This window comes from Periophthalmus magnuspinnatus, chromosome 6 (genome assembly GCF_009829125.3).
Source record: "Periophthalmus magnuspinnatus isolate fPerMag1 chromosome 6, fPerMag1.2.pri, whole genome shotgun sequence".
Taxonomy (NCBI): domain Eukaryota; kingdom Metazoa; phylum Chordata; class Actinopteri; order Gobiiformes; family Gobiidae; genus Periophthalmus; species Periophthalmus magnuspinnatus.
This window is the reverse complement of record NC_047131.1, coordinates 30690552-30710833: the sequence shown is the minus strand read 5'-3', so window position 1 is coordinate 30710833 and position 20282 is coordinate 30690552. Positions and strand designations below refer to the sequence as shown.

The window sequence follows — 20282 nt, the reverse complement described above, 5'->3', positions numbered from 1 at the left end:
GTGGGCACAGTACATCACTTCACAATCACGTTATCCTCAGTGTTGGCCGCGCGCTGCAGATAAACCTCGTGTCTGTGGCTGAGGTGGAGAGTGTGACGCCCCACGGCGCATCTGCCCTGATTCCAAACATTCAAATCAAATTATGAGCAGCGGCACAGATTGGATTGTTCTGATAAAGTGACTTAATCTCCTGTAGTTGACTTTTTCTGCTTTGTGTAAAAGCTCAGGAGCTGCTCATTAAACAAAGTCTCACTTAAAGCGACTTGAGCCAAAAGAGAAACAAAACAGGACAATAAAAAACAGAAGGTGTTTTAACACTTTCATATTTTTCCTCCTTTAAAAAAAAATATTATTTATTGAATTTATTTTTTTTTTTTCTTGAGATAAACCACATGCACGCGCTGTGCTCGTGCCCGGCTCCAGCGCGTGCGCGGCTTCTAGATGCTGCTTTTTTATTGATTTCATCAGTATGAACTTGTTTGACGTCACACTCTAAACAAACGAGCCCATAAAAGGGCGCAAAGGGGCTGAAAAAAAGCGCAGGAGCAGATCCCGGGCATCTGTGAGGAAACAGGCGCAGGGGCCGTGCGTAAAAGTCTCTCCTGGAAAATGCCTCATTCCAGCGGCTCCACGTCCTCCACCAAGAGCGTGCGCAGAGCCGCGTCCGAGCTGGAGAGGGCTGATTCTGTCACGGTAAGACGCTCAGGGATGATGTAAAAAGAAAGTTTGATTTGGAAATTAAATTGTAAAGATGGAAAACGCCGCGCGCATCTGGTGCACCTGTTGCGCGCGCGGCTGTTTCTGTTTTTAAACCATCAGAATCAAAGTGAGTCCATTTTCTACAATAATTTCACTCGATAATCATAAGAGAGGAGTCTGAATACTCACGCTTTTCTGTTTTCTGCTCCATTTCACGAGGCAGTCGCCAAAGTTTCTGCGGAGGAGGCAGAGTTTGATCGATGACGCGCGGAAGGAGCGAGAAGCGGCGGCGGCGGCTGCGTCCGCGGCTGAGGCCAGTGAACAGATCGTGTTTGAGGAGGACGACGGAAAAGCGCTGCTCAACATCTTCTTTACGCTCGGCGGCTCCAAGACCCAAGCCCTGTCCCGCACGCTCAAAGTGTTTGAGGTAAGAGACGCGCGCCTGACAGGACTCTCCAAACCAAACCAAACTGTGACAATCTGAGCCAAATCAAGAGTCTGATGTGATGTTAATGTTTAAACCAGTTATGTTTAAAATTAAGTCTATGCCATGTTACTCCAATATTTGCTTTATATATTAATTTGTTTGATTAAAAGCCTGTTTGAGCGTTTAAAAATATCATTATAATTCTGTCCCCATGAGCTGCATCTGCTGCATTTACAAGTCAAAGACAAAGACAATTTAATACATGTTTTCTTGATTTTTTTCCTGAGAGATCTTTAGGCAACTGACTCACACAAAATCACTGTTTAAACTGTACGAAATGTGTCAAGATAATGTGCGTTTTTTCTTTTTTTAAACAAGTAAAATGTATTTATACAGCACCACTTGAACAAAACACACTTGGAGTCACTTCACGAGGAGAAACAATTGTCTTTCCTAGCGCAGAAGGACGCAGTGTTGAGCAGTTTGTTTGCCTAGTGCACTTCTGTGTCCTGTGTTTCAGACATTTGAGGCAAAGGTCCATCACCTCGAGACCCGCCCGTCCCGGAAGCACAAGGACAGTCTGGAGGGTCTGGAGTACTTCGTCCGCTGTGAGCTGCACCTTACAGACGTCAGCACTCTGATCGGCTCGCTCAAGAGGAACGCCGAAGATGTCAAAACCACCAAAGAAGTCAAATGTAGGCGCCTCTCCTCGGCCGTGCTGTCTGTGTTTCGTCGCTCATGACTCTCTCTGTTTATTCTAGTTCACTGGTTCCCAAAGAAAATAGGAGACCTCGACAAATGTCACCATTTGGTCACCAAATTTGATCCAGATTTAGACCAAGATCATCCCGTAAGTTGAAAAAGGCTCATGATGCAGTTATGAGCTGGCTGTTATGTGGTTAGTGGGACATTTACTATCAGAAAAATGTGATCAGTGTGCGCTGAATTGGATTTGGACAGGGCTTCACAGACCCAGTGTACAGACAGAGGAGGAAGATGATTGGAGACATCGCCTACAGATACAGGCAGTGAGCAGAACACTGAGCAGACTTCCATAAAAACAATTATAAAGGGCTTTTAAATCCTAATATTGTGTTTCTTTTGTTCAGCGGTGAAGCCATCCCCAGAGTGGAGTACACGGCCGAGGAGATCGGGACATGGTAACACTGTTTTTGTGTTTTATAGTTGAGCTAAATCACTTGAACACGTTTAAAACAGTTTATCTATTTTAAAATGTACATCTGTATTTGACGTTATATTTAACTCAGAGTTTAGGACTTTTAGGATGAAGGAGCTCAATTTAAAGATCCATGTGCAACGACCTGAACAATGATGCAACGTAACAAAGTAAAAGTAGTAAAGTACTGTATTTAAGTAAACAAATGCTATCTGTACTTTACTTAAGTAGATTTTACAGTGGATACTTTTTACTTTTACTTCACTACATTTGAGAGCAGTATTTGTACTTTCTACTCCACTACATTTATGAACTGGACTGAAAAGTAAAAGTATTTTTATTACTGCTTGAGACCTGCTGAAAAGGCTGAGGGTTTATTTTTAAACTAAAATACACAAATAAAAACAGGTAGAAAAAAACAATCAGATTTATCAAAATCACTAGATTTGACCTTCATTAGACCTAAATCTGCACAGAATACTTACTTAGTATTTTTACTCTTTAAGTACATTTTTAATAATGAACTTTAATACTTTTACTCAAGCAGATTTTTTCACGTGATTAGTATTATTTGCTCCAGTATCTATACTTCACAAAGTTTAGTACTTTTTCCACCACTGGATATGAATTATTCTAAGAGCTGAATCAAAAGAAGAATTCACTGTTCCATGTTGAGTGCAGTCTGTGTGCAGAACCTCATGTGTTCATAGTCTCATGTGTTCATATCCCTCTGCTTAAATGCCTCATGTATTCATAGCCTCATGTGTTCATAGCCTCATGTGTTCATAGCCTCATGTGTTCAGATCCTCATGTGTTTATATCCCTCTGCTTAAATGCCTCATGTGTTCATAGCTCTCTGTTTAAAAGTCTCATGTGTTCAGAGCCTCATGTGTTCATAGCCTCATGTGTTCAGATCCTCATGTGTTCAGAGCTTCATGTGTTCATAGCCTCATGTGTTCATATCCCACTGCTTAAATTCCTCATGTGTTCATAGCTCTCAGTTTAAAAGCCTCATGTGTTCAGTCTCATGTGTTCACAGTCTCATGTGTTCACAGTCTCATGTGTTCAGATCCTCATGTGTTCATAGTCTCATGTGTTCAGTCTCATGTGTTCATAGTCTCATGTGTTCATAGCCTCATATGTTCATATCCTCATGTGTTCATAGCCTCATGTGTTCATATCCTCATGTGTTCAGAGCTTCATGTGTTCATAGCCTCATGTGTTCATATCCCTCTGCTTAAATGCCTCATGTGTTCATAGCTCTCTGTTTAAAAGCCTCATGTGTTCAGAGCTTCATGTGTTCATAGTCTCATGTGTTCATAGTTTCATGTGTTCACACTCTCATGTGTTCACAGTCTCATGTGTTCAGATCCTCATGTGTTCACAGTCTCATGTGTTCACAGTCTCATGTGTTGAGATCCTCATGTGTTCATAGTCTCATGTGTTCACAGTCTCATGTGTTCAGACCCTCATGTGTTCAGATCCTCATGTGTTCATAGTCTCATGTGTTCATAGTCTCATGTGTTCAGATCCTCATGTGTTCATAGTCTCATGTGTTCACAGTCTCATGTGTTCACAGTCTCATGTGTTCATAGCCTCATGTGTTCACAGTCTCATGTGTTCACAGTCTCATGTGTTCAGATCCTCATGTGTTCATAGTCTCATGTGTTCACAGTCTCATGTGTTCACACTCTCATGTGTTCATAGTCTCATGTGTTCACACTCTCATGTGTTCATAGCCTCATGTGTTCACAGTCCCATGTGTTCAGTCTCATGTGTTCATAGCCTCATGTGTTCACAGTCTCATGTGTTCAGTCTCATGTGTTCATAGCCTCATGTGTTCAGTCTCATGTGTTCAGTCTCATGTGTTCATAGCCTCATGTGTTCAGTCTCATGTGTTCATAGTCTCATGTGTTCATAGCCTCATGTGTTCAGATCCTCATGTGTTCACACTCTCATGTGTTCATAGTCTCATGTGTTCACACTCTCATGTGTTCATAGCCTCATGTGTTCACAGTCCCATGTGTTCAGTCTCATGTGTTCATAGCCTCATGTGTTCACAGTCTCATGTGTGCATAGCCTCATGTGTTCAGTCTCATGTGTTCATAGCCTCATGTGTTCACAGTCTCATGTGTTCAGTCTCATGTGTTCATAGCCTCATGTGTTCAGTCTCATGTGTTCATAGTCTCATGTGTTCATAGCCTCATGTGTTCAGATCCTCATGTGTTCACAGTCTCATGTGTTCACAGTCTCATGTGTTCACAGTCTCATGTGTGCATAGCCTCATGTGTTCAGTCTCATGTGTTCATAGCCTCATGTGTTCAGTCTCATGTGTTCACAGTCTCATGTGTTCATAGTCTCATGTGTTCATAGCCTCATGTGTTCACAGTCTCATGTGTTCACAGTCTCATGTGTTCAGATCCTCATGTGTTCATAGTCTCATGTGTTCACAGTCTCATGTGTTCACACTCTCATGTGTTCATAGTCTCATGTGTTCACAGTCTCATGTGTTCATAGCCTCATGTGTTCACAGTCTCATGTGTTCAGTCTCATGTGTTCATAGCCTCATGTGTTCAGTCTCATGTGTTCATAGCCTCATGTGTTCACAGTCTCATGTGTTCAGTCTCATGTGTTCATAGCCTCATGTGTTCAGTCTCATGTGTTCATAGCCTCATGTGTTCACAGTCTCATGTGTTCAGTCTCATGTGTTCATAGCCTCATGTGTTCAGTCTCATGTGTTCATAGTCTCATGTGTTCATAGCCTCATGTGTTCAGATCCTCATGTGTTCACAGTCTCATGTGTTCATAGTCTCATGTGTTCACACTCTCATGTGTTCATAGCCTCATGTGTTCACAGTCCCATGTGTTCAGTCTCATGTGTTCAGTCTCATGTGTTCATAGCCTCATGTGTTCACAGTCTCATGTGTGCATAGCCTCATGTGTTCAGTCTCATGTGTTCATAGCCTCATGTGTTCACAGTCTCATGTGTTCAGTCTCATGTGTTCATAGCCTCATGTGTTCAGTCTCATGTGTTCATAGTCTCATGTGTTCATAGCCTCATGTGTTCAGATCCTCATGTGTTCACAGTCTCATGTGTTCACAGTCTCATGTGTTCATAGTCTCATGTGTTCATAGTCTCATGTGTTCAGTCTCATGTGTTCACAGTCTCATGTGTTCACAGTCTCATGTGTTCAGATCCTCATGTGTTCATAGTCTCATGTGTTCACAGTCTCATGTGTTCACACTCTCATGTGTTCATAGTCTCATGTGTTCACAGTCTCATGTGTTCATAGCCTCATGTGTTCACAGTCTCATGTGTTCAGTCTCATGTGTTCATAGCCTCATGTGTTCAGTCTCATGTGTTCATAGCCTCATGTGTTCACAGTCTCATGTGTTCAGTCTCATGTGTTCATAGCCTCATGTGTTCAGTCTCATGTGTTCATAGCCTCATGTGTTCACAGTCTCATGTGTTCAGTCTCATGTGTTCATAGCCTCATGTGTTCAGTCTCATGTGTTCATAGTCTCATGTGTTCATAGCCTCATGTGTTCAGATCCTCATGTGTTCACAGTCTCATGTGTTCATAGTCTCATGTGTTCACACTCTCATGTGTTCATAGCCTCATGTGTTCACAGTCCCATGTGTTCAGTCTCATGTGTTCAGTCTCATGTGTTCATAGCCTCATGTGTTCACAGTCTCATGTGTGCATAGCCTCATGTGTTCAGTCTCATGTGTTCATAGCCTCATGTGTTCACAGTCTCATGTGTTCAGTCTCATGTGTTCATAGCCTCATGTGTTCAGTCTCATGTGTTCATAGTCTCATGTGTTCATAGCCTCATGTGTTCAGATCCTCATGTGTTCACAGTCTCATGTGTTCACAGTCTCATGTGTTCATAGTCTCATGTGTTCATAGTCTCATGTGTTCAGTCTCATGTGTTCACAGTCTCATGTGTTCAGTCTCATGTGTTCATGTCCCTCTCCTCATGTCAGGTGTGTTGTGTCTTTCACACTCGTCCTTCTCTTGTCGCACAAACTCCTCCTTCACCTTCATCTTTGGGTTTAATCCACATCGATATAAAACAATGACGTGTGTTTAACCTGAAGGAGAGAAGTTTACTCCACCCTGAGGGACCTGTACTCCACCCACGCCTGCAGCGAGTACCAGGAGGCCTTCAACCTGCTCGAGAGACACTGCGGCTACAGCCCGGACAACATCCCCCAACTGGAAGACGTGTCCAACTTCATTAAAGGTACAAAATATATGTACTTTTTAATATTTCATAGTGTAATACAGTTCAGTATCTCCTGTTACATCATAGAAATAGGACTTTTCTTGCTTCTTTTTTCTGTTTTGGACGGAGCATTTTATATAAACGTGAGAATCAGCAACAGAAATAATCAACATTTATACAGCGGTCCCTCGTTACGGTCTAAAAATAACCCACAAAAGCTTTAATTTTTACGATTATTCTCTATGTTTTTGTCTGTAAAACCCCTCACCACACACTTTATACACTTTTCTCACACAGGCGTTAACATTTTCTCACATTTCTCTCTCGTTTAAACACAAAGTTCAAACCTTCGTCGGTGCAGAACGTTTCATCGACGTCACAACCACAAATCACAAACGTACAGCACTTAAGAGTCACACTGCGAGATGGAGGAGGAGCCTGGCTGCAGTCCCTTAGCCAATCAGGACGCAGAACACAAAAAAAACATGTAAAATTGCACAAAAAACATCTGCGAAACCCCAGAATGTGCAGAAAAAGCTCTTTAACTGTGATATTTTCTTCTAGACCACAGTTTTTTTTTCACTTATAACAAAGTAAAACACTATAACAGCTGTTTAAATATCAAAAGAAAAGATGATTCGTACCAGATTTAGCTACCGCTGCTTTCCACGTGCAGGTAAAATCACATTAAAACACCACTTTTCACCACAATTACATTAAAAAATTACGTTAAAATTAGCAGGAAAATACAATAAAATGTCTTCCTTCAGTCCAAATACATATAAAAATCACTAATATGCAGGTTTTTTTTACAGTAAAACAGAACAAATTCAACGTACTTTTTCAAATTTCTACAGATAATTTCAAAGTCTGGAGCTGATTCTCTGTCCGATGTTTTAATACGGAACTAATTATTCACATCCGTAACATTTTATTAAACTGTCAGCGGCTTTAATCGTTCTCGTTTTGACCTTGATAATCGCTGAATTTCGACGTGTTTGTGTTTTCTCCCGTCCGTCAGAGCGCACGGGCTTCATCCTGCGGCCGGTGGCGGGTCTGCTGTCGGCGCGGGACTTTTTGGCGAGTTTAGCGTTCAGAGTTTTCCAGTGCACCCAGTACATCAGGCACGCGTCCTCCCCCATGCACTCCCCCGAACCGTGAGTCCTCTTTACGTTTGTTTTTTTTTGTTTTTTTTACTGTTTTAAACGATTCACTCTGACCAAAACCTGGATTTCTGAGCTAATCTGCGGACGGACACTGACTAAAAACACGCTTCTTTACTGAAAAATGAGACATACAAATACTAATTCATGTTCTATAAAACTGTGATTGAACCATTTGAAGTTAAAAAAGTTCATTTCTTTCTTTTTATGTAGCATTTGCAAACACTGAATCGCTTTCCACTGATATTCTAATCCACTGATTTACATGTAAATGTGTCCAAACTCAATGGGATTATGTATTAGGTCTTTACAAAGGCAAATTACAAAAGCTATAGAAACTCGGCAGTGGCATTTGTTTGTGAGAAGTGGAGGCGTGGGGTTTGACGGTGGTGCAGCTTCAAAACAAAAAAAAACAACAAAAAAAAGGCACGTTGGGGCAAGTTTGCATGTTCTGCCTGTGCCTGGGGTAAGTTTCCTCCAGTGCTTTTTTTCTTTTCCACTAAAAACATGCACAAGACTCTCCTGAGAAAAAAAGAACCTTAACCTCAGCGGGACATGACACGTAGCACAAAATTAAATAAATTAATACGTAAAAAGGTATTTAAAGTTTATTGCACATGTGTCAAACTCAAGGCCCGGGGGCTAAATGCGGCCCGCCACGTCATTTTATGTGGCCCGTGAGAAGGTAAATTAAGGCTTGACTGTCATTTTAAAATAAGTCTATCCTGCTTTAATGTGCATTGACAATAAACTAATGAGATTTTCCCAGCAAGTGACACTGAGAAATATTTGAGAATAATCATCCCAAATTGTTCAGGAAAAGGAAAGTTGTCGGCGTGGAAGGAAGTTTCAAGAAAGACGCTAAAGGTGAATACAAGTTTGTGCTTTAAGGAGAAAATCTGTGTTTTTTGTGTTATGAGGCGCGGTCGGTACAATCTACGTCGATATTTTGACACCGAACACGGAGCTAAGTATGAAAAAGTGAGTCTGCAAGAAAAACAACAAATTGTTCAATAATTAAAAGGCTAAAAAAGGCTTTATCAGGAAATACACAGTTACACAGACACGTAATATTTGCAACTTGAATAAGTAATAAATACAGAAACAGTTATTTAACAAGTTTAAAAGTAGTTACATTTATTTTACATGACATTTGTTTACATTTAGTGACATTTATCCTGCCGCACAGTCACATCTGGCCCTCGACGGCGGCCATTTTGCTGATGTGGCCCTCGGTGAAAATGAGTTTGACGCCTCTGGTTTATTGGGGCATGAGTCCGTCTGAAGTAACTGTGTCAGAAATGGAAATGTCTGTTATAATAGAGCAGTGGACAGAGGGAAGTTATAGTTCAAACCTTAAAGGAAACACCACATCCCTTTAACACAGAGGGGCCCAAACTTTCACCGAGATCTTGAAAAATGTTTGACACTGAGGGCCACAGACCAGTGGTAAATACATTAGATTATTCAGATGGTGCATTTAACATCGTTTTAACTTCATACTTTAAATCAGGCTTGAAATATTAATATTAGGTCTGTGTGAAAATGAAATGTGATGTTCTTTAGGTTTATATTGGAGGATTACTAAAATACTGATTATGATCAATTGGATGAGTTCACCTGAAGGTCTGAGGGCCAATACAAAATTGGTCTGAGGGCCGCATTTGGCCCCCGGGCCGTAGTTTGGACACCCCTGAACTAACATCATTCACATGGTTTAAGTTACACCTGTGCGATTCTCTGCATTTGTCCGATTCTCTGCGCCTGTCTGATTCTCTCCAACTGTCCGATTCCCTGCGCCTGTCTGATTCTCTGCAACATTCTCTGCAACTGTCCGATACTCCGCAACTGTCCGATTCTCTGCAATTGACTGATTCTCTGCGCCTGTCTGATTCCCTGCGCCTGATTCTCTACTCCTGTCCGATTCTCTGCAACATTCCGATACTCCACAAGTGTCCGATACTCCACAAGTGTCCGTTCTCTGCAACTGTCTGACTCTCTACCTCTGTTTGATTCTCTACCTTTGCCCGATCCTCTACTCCTGTCTGCTTCTCTACTCCTGTCCGATTCTCTACTCCTGTCCGATTCTCCGATTCTCTACTCCTGTCCGATTCTCTACTCTTGTCCGACTCTCCGACTCTCTACTCCCGTCCGATTCTCTACTCCTGTCCGATCCTCTACTCCTGTCCGATCCTCTACTCCTGTCCGATCCTCTACTCCCGTCCGATCCTCTACTCCCATCCGATTCTCTTCCTCTCTCTGCAGCTGCTTCTTACACGCTCCATTTTCTTTCCTGACTTCACCTTTTCTTTTCTTTTGAACAGCGACTGCGTGCACGAACTCCTGGGCCACGTCCCGATGCTCGCCGACCGCACGTTCGCTCAGTTCTCTCAGGTCGGCCCGATTCCCGTTCCATCGTACCACAAACGCATAAAAAAAACACCTCCTAACTCTGTGTTTTTCCCCCCGTAGAACCTGGGTCTTGCATCATTAGGAGCTTCTGACGAGGACATCGAGAAGCTTTCCACGGTAAATTCCCATAATCCTTTGTTTATCTGCTTTTGTATCTCGTTTTTTTTCCTGAGCGGTTTGTTTCCCCAAGCAGCTGTACTGGTTTACTGTGGAGTACGGCTTGTGTAAACAGAACGGCGAGCTGAGGGCGTACGGCGCTGGTCTGCTGTCCTCATACGGAGAACTAGTGGTAACGTTTCAGCCTGTTCCCTCGTACAATCCCTGGTTTTTGTTAAAAGTTTCTAAAAAAAAAAAGGAACATTGAGTAAAGTCTCGGTCTTAACGTGAATCTGCTTTGTTTCACGTAAAAAAAATCCAGCATTCGCTTTCGGATGAGCCGGAGAGGAGGGAGTTTGAACCGGAGGCGGCCGCGGTTCAACCTTATCAAGACCAGAACTATCAACCAGTTTACTTTGTTTCTGAGAGTTTTGCGGACGCGAAGGAGAAATTCAGGTATTTATGCAAATTTATGAGAAGGAATGAGGGAGAAGAGGAATGTAAAAACAAAACAAAAAGTGAAGGGGTTATGTAAGGACAAGGTCGAACAGCCATCCAAGACCTCAGGCCGCAAACCTTTTTAGGTCAGCCAGGAGACAGCTGTTGCTAATGCACTCCTTCCTTTACCGAGACGCAAAACTAAAAAAAAAAATCGAAGTTTGATCTGGCGTGAGGTTCAAATGGAGCGTTTGTGCTTTTGACAATATTTAGTCTGTGGTGACATGCATCATAGCAGAGTCTGTGAAGCCATGGAAAATGTGAACTTTAAACGTGATAATGCAAAGTGATGGCGGAACTAATGCTATTGAATACAAGGGAATGTCGGAAACAGCGAGACACGAAAGATTATGTCGTAAAAAATAACTTTAAAACTAGCATGAAACCAGATCTGGGGTAAGTTTAAACCAGGACATTTGAGAGCCAGACCGGGCCAGGTTCTAAAGGCCGAACCGCCGAGTCCGAAGAAGAAAGACGCTTTACTGAACGGAGCAGCGTCCAGTTGGGCTGAGAGTTGTTTTTTCCACAGTGAGACTAAATAAAAGTTGATACACCAATCCATGCTAAGTCTAAATCTGGTCTAAATCTGATGATACCCGGTTGTACCCGTGCCAATCGACCAATTCTGAAGTAGAAAGACGCTTTATCTGTGGCTGAACCATGCAGATTCCAATTTAGTTGATAGGCCTAGCTGTTTTTTCCACTATGGGCTTAAAGAAAAGTTGTTATACCAAACCATGCCAGGTCTAAATCTGGTCTAAATCTGATGATACCCGGTTGTACCCGTGCCAATCGACCAATTCTGAAGTAGAAAGATGCTTTACTTGTGGCCGAACTAACCAGATTCCAATTGAGCTGGTAGTTGTTTTTTCCACAATAAGACTAAACAAAAGCTCATACACCAATCCGTGCCAGTTCTAAATCTGGCCTTAATCTGGTTTAAATCTGATGATACCCGGTTGTACCCGTGCCAACCTACCAGTTCTGAAGTAGAACGATGTCTTACCCGTGGCTGAACCATGCAACTTCCAATTAAGCTGGTTGTTATTTTTTCCACAGTAAAACTAAACAAAAGTTAATGTGCAAAACCATGCCAGGTCTAAATCTGATACCCGGTTGTACCCGTGCCAACCCACCAAGTCTGATGTAGAAATACGTGTTACCCGTGGCTGAACTAACCAGCTTCCGGATGAGCTGGTAGGTTTTGTTTTTTTTCACAGTGAGACAAAGCAAAAGTTGATTTACCAAACCATGCCAGGTCTAAATCCGGTTTAAATCTGATGATACCCGGTTGTACCCGTGCCAACCTACCAAGTCCGAAGTAAAAAGACGTCGTACCTGTGGCTGAACCATGCAAATTCCGATTTAGCTGATAGGCCTAGTTGTTTTTTCCACTATGGGCTTAAAGAAAAGTTGTTATACCAAACTATGCCAGGTCTAAATCTGGCCTTAATCTGGTCTAAATCTGATGATACCCGGTTGTACCCGTGCCAACCCACCAGTTCTGAAGTAGAATGATGTCTTACCCGTGGCTGAACCATGCAACTTCCAATTAAGCTGGTTGTTATTTTTTCCACAGTAAAACTAAACAAAAGTTAATATGCAAAACCATGCCAGGTCTAAATCTGATACCCGGTTGTACCCGTGCCAACCCACCAAGCCTGATGTAGAAAGACGTGTTACCCGTGGCTGAACTAACCAGCTTCCGGTTGAGCTTGTAGTTTGTTTTTTTTTCACAGTGAGACAAAGCAAAAGTTGATTTACCAAACCATGCCAGGTCTAAATCCGGTTTAAATCTGATGATACCCGGTTGTACCCGTGCCAACCTACCAAGTCCGAAGTAAAAAGACGTCGTACCTGTGGCTGAACCATGCAAATTCCGATTTAGCTGATAGGCCTAGTTGTTTTTTCCACTATGGGCTTAAAGAAAAGTTGTTATACCAAACTATGCCAGGTCTAAATCTGGTCTAAATCTGATACCCGGTTGTACCCGTGCCAACCCACCAAGTCCCAAAGCAGAATGACAAGTTACCTGTGGCTGAACCATGCGAATTCCAATTTCGCTGGTAGATATTTTTTCCACACTGAGACAAAGCCAAAGTTGATACTGTATACAAAACCATGCCAGTTCTAAATCTGGTCTAAATCTGATGATACCCGGTTGTACCCGTGCCAATCGACCAATTCTGAAGTAGAAAGACGTCTTACCTGTGGCTGAACCGTGCAAATTCCGATTTAGCTGGTAGATATTTTTCCACAGTGAGACAAAGCAAAAGTTAATATGCAGAACTATGCCAGGTCTAAATCTGGTCTAAATCTGATACCCGCTTGTACCCGTGCCAACCCACCAAGTCCCAAATCAGAATGACAAGTTACCTGTGGCTGAACCGTGCGAATTCCACTTGAGCTGGTAGTAACTTTTTTCCACAATGAGACTAAACAAAAGTTCAAACGTCATTTTAATCAGTCAGTTGTAGTTTCTCAAGTCCAAAAACAACAGGACATGAACCATGACTTCACCTTATAAGAACTTCTAAGTGTGTTTTTCCTTTTAAATCCAGGGCCTATGTAACCGGAATCAAGCGCCCCTTCGCCGTGAGATACGATCCGTTCACAAGCAGCGTGGAAGTCTTGGACAACGCCTACAAGATCCAAAGAGGCCTGGACTGTCTCAAGGATGACCTGAAGGTGCTCACAGACGCTCTGAGTGTGTTAGCGTGACCCCGTGACCCTCGTTCCGGGGTCCCGTGCGTCGCCGGTGTCGTCTCTATGTGCTGTTATAATGTCGTAGCCGGTTTGGGGCCGTTATAGCGTAAAGAAAAAAGATCATTTTAAACTCTGAAATGCAGTGTTGGCAAAATAGTTCCAAAGATTTCTCTCTGAATGGCAAAAATGCAGCGGATTCGTAACGCTTTAATGGGTACGTGGGAAAAATGTGATAATATATGTGGAAAAATGTGTAATTAAAAAAGGAAAAATATATAATGTAAAGGGAGTGTATATATATATAAATGATGTGTATTATTTAAGAGTGTTTATCTTGACTGTCACCTTCAAATATGCAGCTTTGGTTCGTATGTCTCATGGTGCGTGTAGAATAAAACAATAAAAACACAAAAAGGTTAGTGATTATTGTGTCGTAAATAAACTAGGACTGTGTGATGATGTAATGTACAGCACGTGTCATCAGAAAATACAGAAATAAATGAGATATATACACAAAAAAATATATAAAAATCAGGATTTAGTGACAGACTGTTGCATGATTTGGCCACAAGAGGGAGCCACCCCGCGGCTGTGTCTCAGGTGAGTCTCATTTATAAAATATAATTTACTTATGTTCATCTTCCACAACAACTGTGCTGTCAATAAAGACAATATGTGCGTAATTATGTTTGAAATGCTGTTTTAAAACTTGAAACACTGAACTCTACACAACATAAGCCCAAAATAACAAATGATAGTATTTCATAAATGTGACTGGACCAAACCTGGACTAAAGTCAGAGCTGAGCAGAACCAGGACAAATCAGGAGTGAATCAGATCCAAACTAGAACTAAACAAGACCAGGAACAAAACAGGAGAAGAAAGGAGAAGAACATGAAATGAAACAAAGTCTACAATAAACTGAGGCGTTTATTGCTGAAGAGAAACAAGATGTTTTGTTCATGGGCTTTGATTTTCTCCAGTATCAGAGTATCTCAGAGTACCTCAGAGTATCTCAGAGTACCTCAGTGTGCGTTTCCTTCCACAGTCACTAGATGTCAGTGCGCGTCTTAGGACATGTCCAGGCAAAGCCCTGCCACTTGTTTTTCCCAAAATAAATGTTAGTATTAACAAGTACATTTGTGCAGTTAAAAGGAATGAGCAAAACATTTGAATAAAAGTGAAACGCCCCGAAGAAGCCAGTCCCTGAACGCATCAGTGTGTCCACATGAGTGTGAGGCAGTTTACAGGCCAAATGTGACTGACATGAGGAGAATGTGTCATTATTATTATTATTATTATTATTATTATTATTATTATTATTATTATTATTATTATTATTATTATTATTATTATTATTATTATTATGTCTGGATGGATCTTGCTCTTTTCTTCACATAAACAGGGACATCAGTGGCTCTTGGCTCTGACCCGGTGGACTCTTCACACCTGTCACAGACTCGGTGCTTTCCACTGTTCGTCTTAATTAAACGTGTGAGGCGTCAGTGTGAGGTTCTACTGGAGTCTGTGTGTAAACAGTGTGATTGTGGGTTACTGTGCGTAAACGTGGAAAATGCCATATGGAATAGTTCCATATGCGGTGACTCTATCACCTTTTCCTTTTGCTTATTCCCCCTTTAAGCACTTTTCCACGAAACGTCTCGGGACGTTTTTTTTCCTCTTGCCCCGGCCGTGGAAGGGGGAGGAGCGAGTGGGTGGACTGTGGGAGTTAAGGGGCGTGTTTGCTATATAATACAAAACCCTCAGAAGTTTTGCCTGTCGCCTGGCTTGGGACAGCTTCTCACACATCATCTCTATAGTCTCACTAAAACTGGGAAACTAACTCACCTGCCACTTCTCCAACCAAATAACCCCACCGTCTTTAAGAACAACTGCATCAGCACCGTTTGTGACTACTGCACTGACATGGAGACGCAGCACACGCACGGACTTTGCCACACCTGCAGAAGAGCGGAGAGCACCAGGATGAGGGTGAGTACCCTGCTCTCAGTCACTACAGCACAGTGCAGTTTGGATAAACACATGTCAAGTTGCAGTATTGCATCATAGTGCAAGAAGTCTGGAAAGTGCGCAATGGAAGTGTTTTTGTGCACAGTCGCCGCTGTGTGCGCGTGCATTTAAGTTTGACACGCGTTTTGGCGCAGATGGCCGCGCGGGGCACGAAGGATTTGTGCAACAAGTTTGGACACAGAGTCTCAGCTAAAGGAGTTTTGGAGATATGTAGGTGCGCGTCTGCCCCGAGCGCAGGACTCAAACAGCTGGTGTGTTTGCGGCAGATAGGGGGCGGTAGTTGTGAGGGTCAGTGAGCTCACTAACAGGGTGAGCAAGGGGAAAATATATGCTGAGTCTGGGCTTTCAACACAGTTAACTATCGAGCAGCCGCGGGTCTAACTCCTCAGGAGGAGCTGTGTGAGCGCGTCACAGAGACACAGTCTGAGAGTTTGTTTTTTTCTTAAGAACGAGCACTTCTGAGGTGCGACAGAAACACTGGGGAGGAATGCATGTTTGGCATCTTTATCGCACGACTTAAGCTGTTTTTGAGTTAGTAGGTCAGTGTCCTCACTCCACACACTTTGATCACTCCTGAACGCGCTGGAGGATGTCTTCAATGTGCTGCATTTGTTTCTAGGCTTTTGCTTCACAATGCACTTGGTGTTTTTGTCTGCAGGTCAAGAAGATGTCTTCATCCAGTCGCGCGCTGCTGTTTGCGTTGGCCCTGACGCTGTACGTGGTGGAAATGGCCTCGGCTGAGACGCTGTGTGGGGGAGAGCTGGTGGATGCGCTGCAGTTTGTCTGTGAAGACAGGGGCTTCTATTTCAGTAAGTTTCAATACACAGCATCAAGATTGAATCACCGTTTATTCTTCCCCAGAGTTCCATCTCTCCCTCACATCTGTTTGGAAAGCTGACATTTTGTTATGCGTTTGGAGATTTTCTCCAGCTGAGCTCCAGAGCTGGCTCTCTGTGCTGAGTGTGCGCATTCTAGCTCCCAGCCATAGTATAGTCTCCTTGCATATGAAAAGGCCGGCGAGTTGTGAAGGCACAAGACACAATGGGCTGCTTGTTTACCAGTAAAGTAATAGCACCCCAAGAGGCATACCACCTCAGCACCACTGTTCCCAGGCCCCACAGTGACGAGTCTGGAGGGGGCTTTTTACTGCATCAGTCCTGATCATAGCAGACTACATGTTATTTGAGTGTGGCAGCGGTTAATCCTCACACCATAAGCTTGTGTTTGCAGCGTGCAGGAGTTAGTGTCATGCAGGACATTATCCCTCTCATATATTCTTACGACAAAGTCATTACTACTGACTGGCAGCTTCTTTGTGTCCTGTTAAACCACTAAGCTTCCCTCCAATCACAATGATCATTATCCAATTTGGCCCAACCGATCGGCTGCCTATACCCCCCCCTCCCTCCCTCCTCAGCGCTCCCTTTTCTTTCCCCCAGATCCCTCGTTCTCTCTTATGTTACTCTTCCTGCAATCAAATCTAGGCTGGCCTCTCATGAGACTTTGCCAACATTGTGTGCGGCGCTGGACTTCAAACAAGGCTTTTTATTGATTGTGGATAATGTTCCCCTGTGCAACATGCTAACACTCCTCCGCCCCCTCTTCTTATTCTTCTCCACCTTTTCTCTCTTGGCTCTTACTGTCTTTGTTTAGCGTGCTGGTCTTACTCAGCCTCACACCCTGTAGGCCTCGCTGCCACTGATCCTTTTCTTCTGTGCCTCTCATGTGCTCATCTCTTTATCTGTGCTGAGTTGACAAAGCGCAAGGTCACACCGGAGTTTCCATTTTATGTTTGGACTCACCTAGGTGCCCTGTCTGTCTAGAATTTGACTTGATGTTTACTCTTTCCTTCACTTATTAAATCACTTGCCGATAGTCTTAATCAGATTAGCCCGTGAAAACAAAACGATCTGTTGCAGTTGGTCATAGATATCCGTTTATCCTCTTTATTCTGCCTATGATTGACAAAGTAATCCTGTGAAAAACAACACAGATCCATGTCCATAGTTGTGTTTGACTGACATCTCACCCTTGTCCACAGGTCGGCCCACGAGTAGGTTTAATAACCGGCGTGGTCAGAATCGGGGGATTGTAGAGGAGTGCTGCTTTCGTAGCTGTGATCTGGCCCTGCTGGAGCAGTACTGTGCCAAACCCGCCAAGTCAGAGAGGGACGTGTCCGCTACGTCTCTGGTCATCCCCATGATACCCTCACTAAAACAGGTACGCTCATCAGCAAGTACACCGCTATGGGAAACTCTGTGCCGTGAGGCGTTACACCCCTATGTCCCGATGCTGAATACACACAAACACCAGTTTTTCTCGCCAAAGGGTCAATAGTAAGCACTTATCTTCCTGCACAAACGCTGATGGCTGTGGAAAAAGTGCCATAGTCGTGTCATATTCTCTGATCTAGAGACACCAACTGCTGGTCCACAACAAAACACAGTGTTCTTGAAATATGTTTAACTTGTCGTCATGGCCATGAGTCAGATACATTCTACGCATGATTCGCTGAGCTGTCCAAGATTCCCAAAAATGTTTAATGAAATTCTTTAGAAGCCAGTCATAAACAGAGTGTGTGCCAGGGACTAAGTCAGGACATGTTCCTAGTTGGAGTGGGAAGGAGACTAGATGGGTACAAGCTGCTCCCAGGCCAGCTGTTCTCTGGCTATTGAGCAGGCCTGAGCTCAATGAGGGGGATAAACACTCTTCAAGTGGCAGCACCAAAACAACCATTCACATGGAGCACTGACTACTTGCGCATTCCATGCAGCTTTGCCACTATCAGTGCAGCAAGAGCAGCTCTGAGCTTTCAGCGCAACATTCAAATGTGGTTTTGGTTGACGAGGCTGTGTATGTATATGAGCCAGGTGACCGGTCTTGTCTTTCATTGTATGTTAAAGAGGCTTAAGTATGCAGCTGTTGACGGCTTCTCTCACCCAGAAAAGCCAAAACAAGGCTAAGTCAGTGTTATTTTGCTCAGTATTCATTTCCATTTGACTGCCCTGATAATGGCAAACAAACAAGGCACGTCTGGTTAGTGACAAATGTTCAAACAGTGTCTCATCTCAGCAAATGAACTCACTCCCTCTTTTCCCTCTTTCCTCTATGTTGTTGTTGTCTGTACGCCACAATAGGAAGTCCCAAGGAAGCATGTTACCACCAAGTATTCCAAATACGAGGTGTGGCAGAGGAAGGCGGCCCAGCGGCTCCGGAGAGGAGTCCCCGGGATCCTGCGGGCCCGGAAGTTTCGGAGGCAGGCGGAGAAGATCAAAGCCCAGGAGCAGGCCATCTTCCACAGGCCTCTGATCAGCCTGCCCAGCAAACTGCCTCCAGTGTCGCTCACCACGGACAGCTACGTCAGCCACAAATGAGCCCGCTGCTAGCCCTTTGCACAGACAAGAGTTGGATGGAGAAAAAAAGACTAGGGGATTATAGCTTTGTCTCTGACGTCATTTCTGTGGCAGTCCTCTTTGACCTCCCCTGCCCTGTCCGAGCCCACCATCCCTCCCCCTGCTCTCATCCAATACTGTTTCTACTGCAACCCCCCCCCCCCCCCCCTTCCCATCCCTCCCAGAGAGACCCCCCACCCCAATGCACAGACTCCACATTCTTCCTGTCTGAACTCTTTCGGCTCCCCCCCCTCTCTTTAGTCACTCACACAAAAGGCACCACAACCACAAGTGATGGACAAAAGTTCACATTTTGACTGAATGCGATTCAGGTGGATCCTTGAGGAACGCCGAAAAGGGAAGGGAGAAACCTGATGAAAGAGATCAATGGTCCTGCCGCGTTGAGAGGACACACAGCGGACTGTTTTTTGGCCTTGTGGAAGACGACTGAAAGTGAAGTGCAGATTGCATGAGCGAATCCATTCCACATTCCTGAGGCAGAAAGAACCCCCGTCATAGTTGTTCTTCTTCTTATTAGTTTGCACCTCTACCTATAAAGGGACTTCCACACTGTAAGGAATTATTTTGTAAAATTAGATTCCTGCTCCAGCACCTTTGATCACAAACAAAAAGCAGAGAGAAGAGTCTGCAAAATTGCACATTGCCACGGATTACGTCAAAGTAAAGAAAAAATGGCACTATTTTTTTATGAACAATGGACGTGTAGCTTAAATAATGTCATGGTGCTAGCTTTGGGAAACAGACTCAAAGAAGAGGATGAAGCACGATTTTTTCGTTGAATGAATATTAATACTTTCCGTTTTAAGGAAAGTGTGACTTTTAAACAAATTAGAGGAAAATAAAAGGCTAAGGGGGAGCTCCCGGCAGTGGCAATGTCAAGGGGGAGTGAGACTTTGGACAGGAGCAGAGGGCTGTGTTGAGTGCGATTGGCTGCTCTGAGCTCGGAGGGGGACTCAGCCGCGCTCTGTCCCCCCGGCCCCACAGGCTGCTGGACACGGGGCACAGCGCAGGGACATACGAGACTCCATGGACAGCCCAGATTGGGACAGTACTTCTGGGACAGTACTTCCTGGTTGCCATGGCTCCGTGGACTGCTTGGAAAAGGAAATAACATGGCAATGGATGGAGAATGAGTGGGATAATAATGAATTTATTTTATTTTGTCTTTATTTTTCTGTTTTTCTTTCATATCAATGTTTCAGATGAAAAAAGGATAAACCCAGTCAGTTTCTGGTACAGTGACATTCCTGTTTTTCAGTTAGGCATTTTTGTTTTGTTATATGGTTATTGTTATGATGTTACTTTACAGTTTTAAAAGAAAGGCACAAAATCTTGATTCAAAGGGAAAAAACAGCAATAATGTCAACTAACATTTTATTTTTATTGTATATCAGTAGTATTCACATGCTTTTGCCTGAAAACAAATACTT

At 43.4% G+C, this 20282-nt stretch overlaps 2 protein-coding genes across 2 annotated transcripts; both read left to right on the top strand.

The window, feature by feature from the left end:
• The first annotated feature begins 574 nt into the window (after positions 1-574).
• Positions 575-13423, top strand: th (tyrosine hydroxylase). The gene is made up of 13 exons (XM_033968725.2): positions 575-693; positions 923-1126; positions 1647-1821; positions 1888-1976; positions 2087-2154; positions 2236-2286; positions 6406-6551; positions 7555-7690; positions 10021-10090; positions 10169-10225; positions 10302-10397; positions 10527-10660; positions 13264-13423. Exons 1-13 carry the CDS (start codon positions 610-612, stop codon positions 13421-13423), a joined length of 1470 nt encoding a protein of 489 aa, XP_033824616.1. The 5' UTR covers positions 575-609.
• Positions 13424-15183: 1760 nt separating this feature from the next.
• igf2b (insulin-like growth factor 2b) lies at positions 15184-18823 on the top strand. The gene is made up of 4 exons (XM_033968724.2): positions 15184-15400; positions 16098-16248; positions 17481-17659; positions 18577-18823. Exons 1-4 carry the CDS (start codon positions 15335-15337, stop codon positions 18811-18813), a joined length of 633 nt encoding a protein of 210 aa, XP_033824615.1. The 5' UTR covers positions 15184-15334; the 3' UTR covers positions 18814-18823.
• Positions 18824-20282: the final 1459 nt, after the last annotated feature.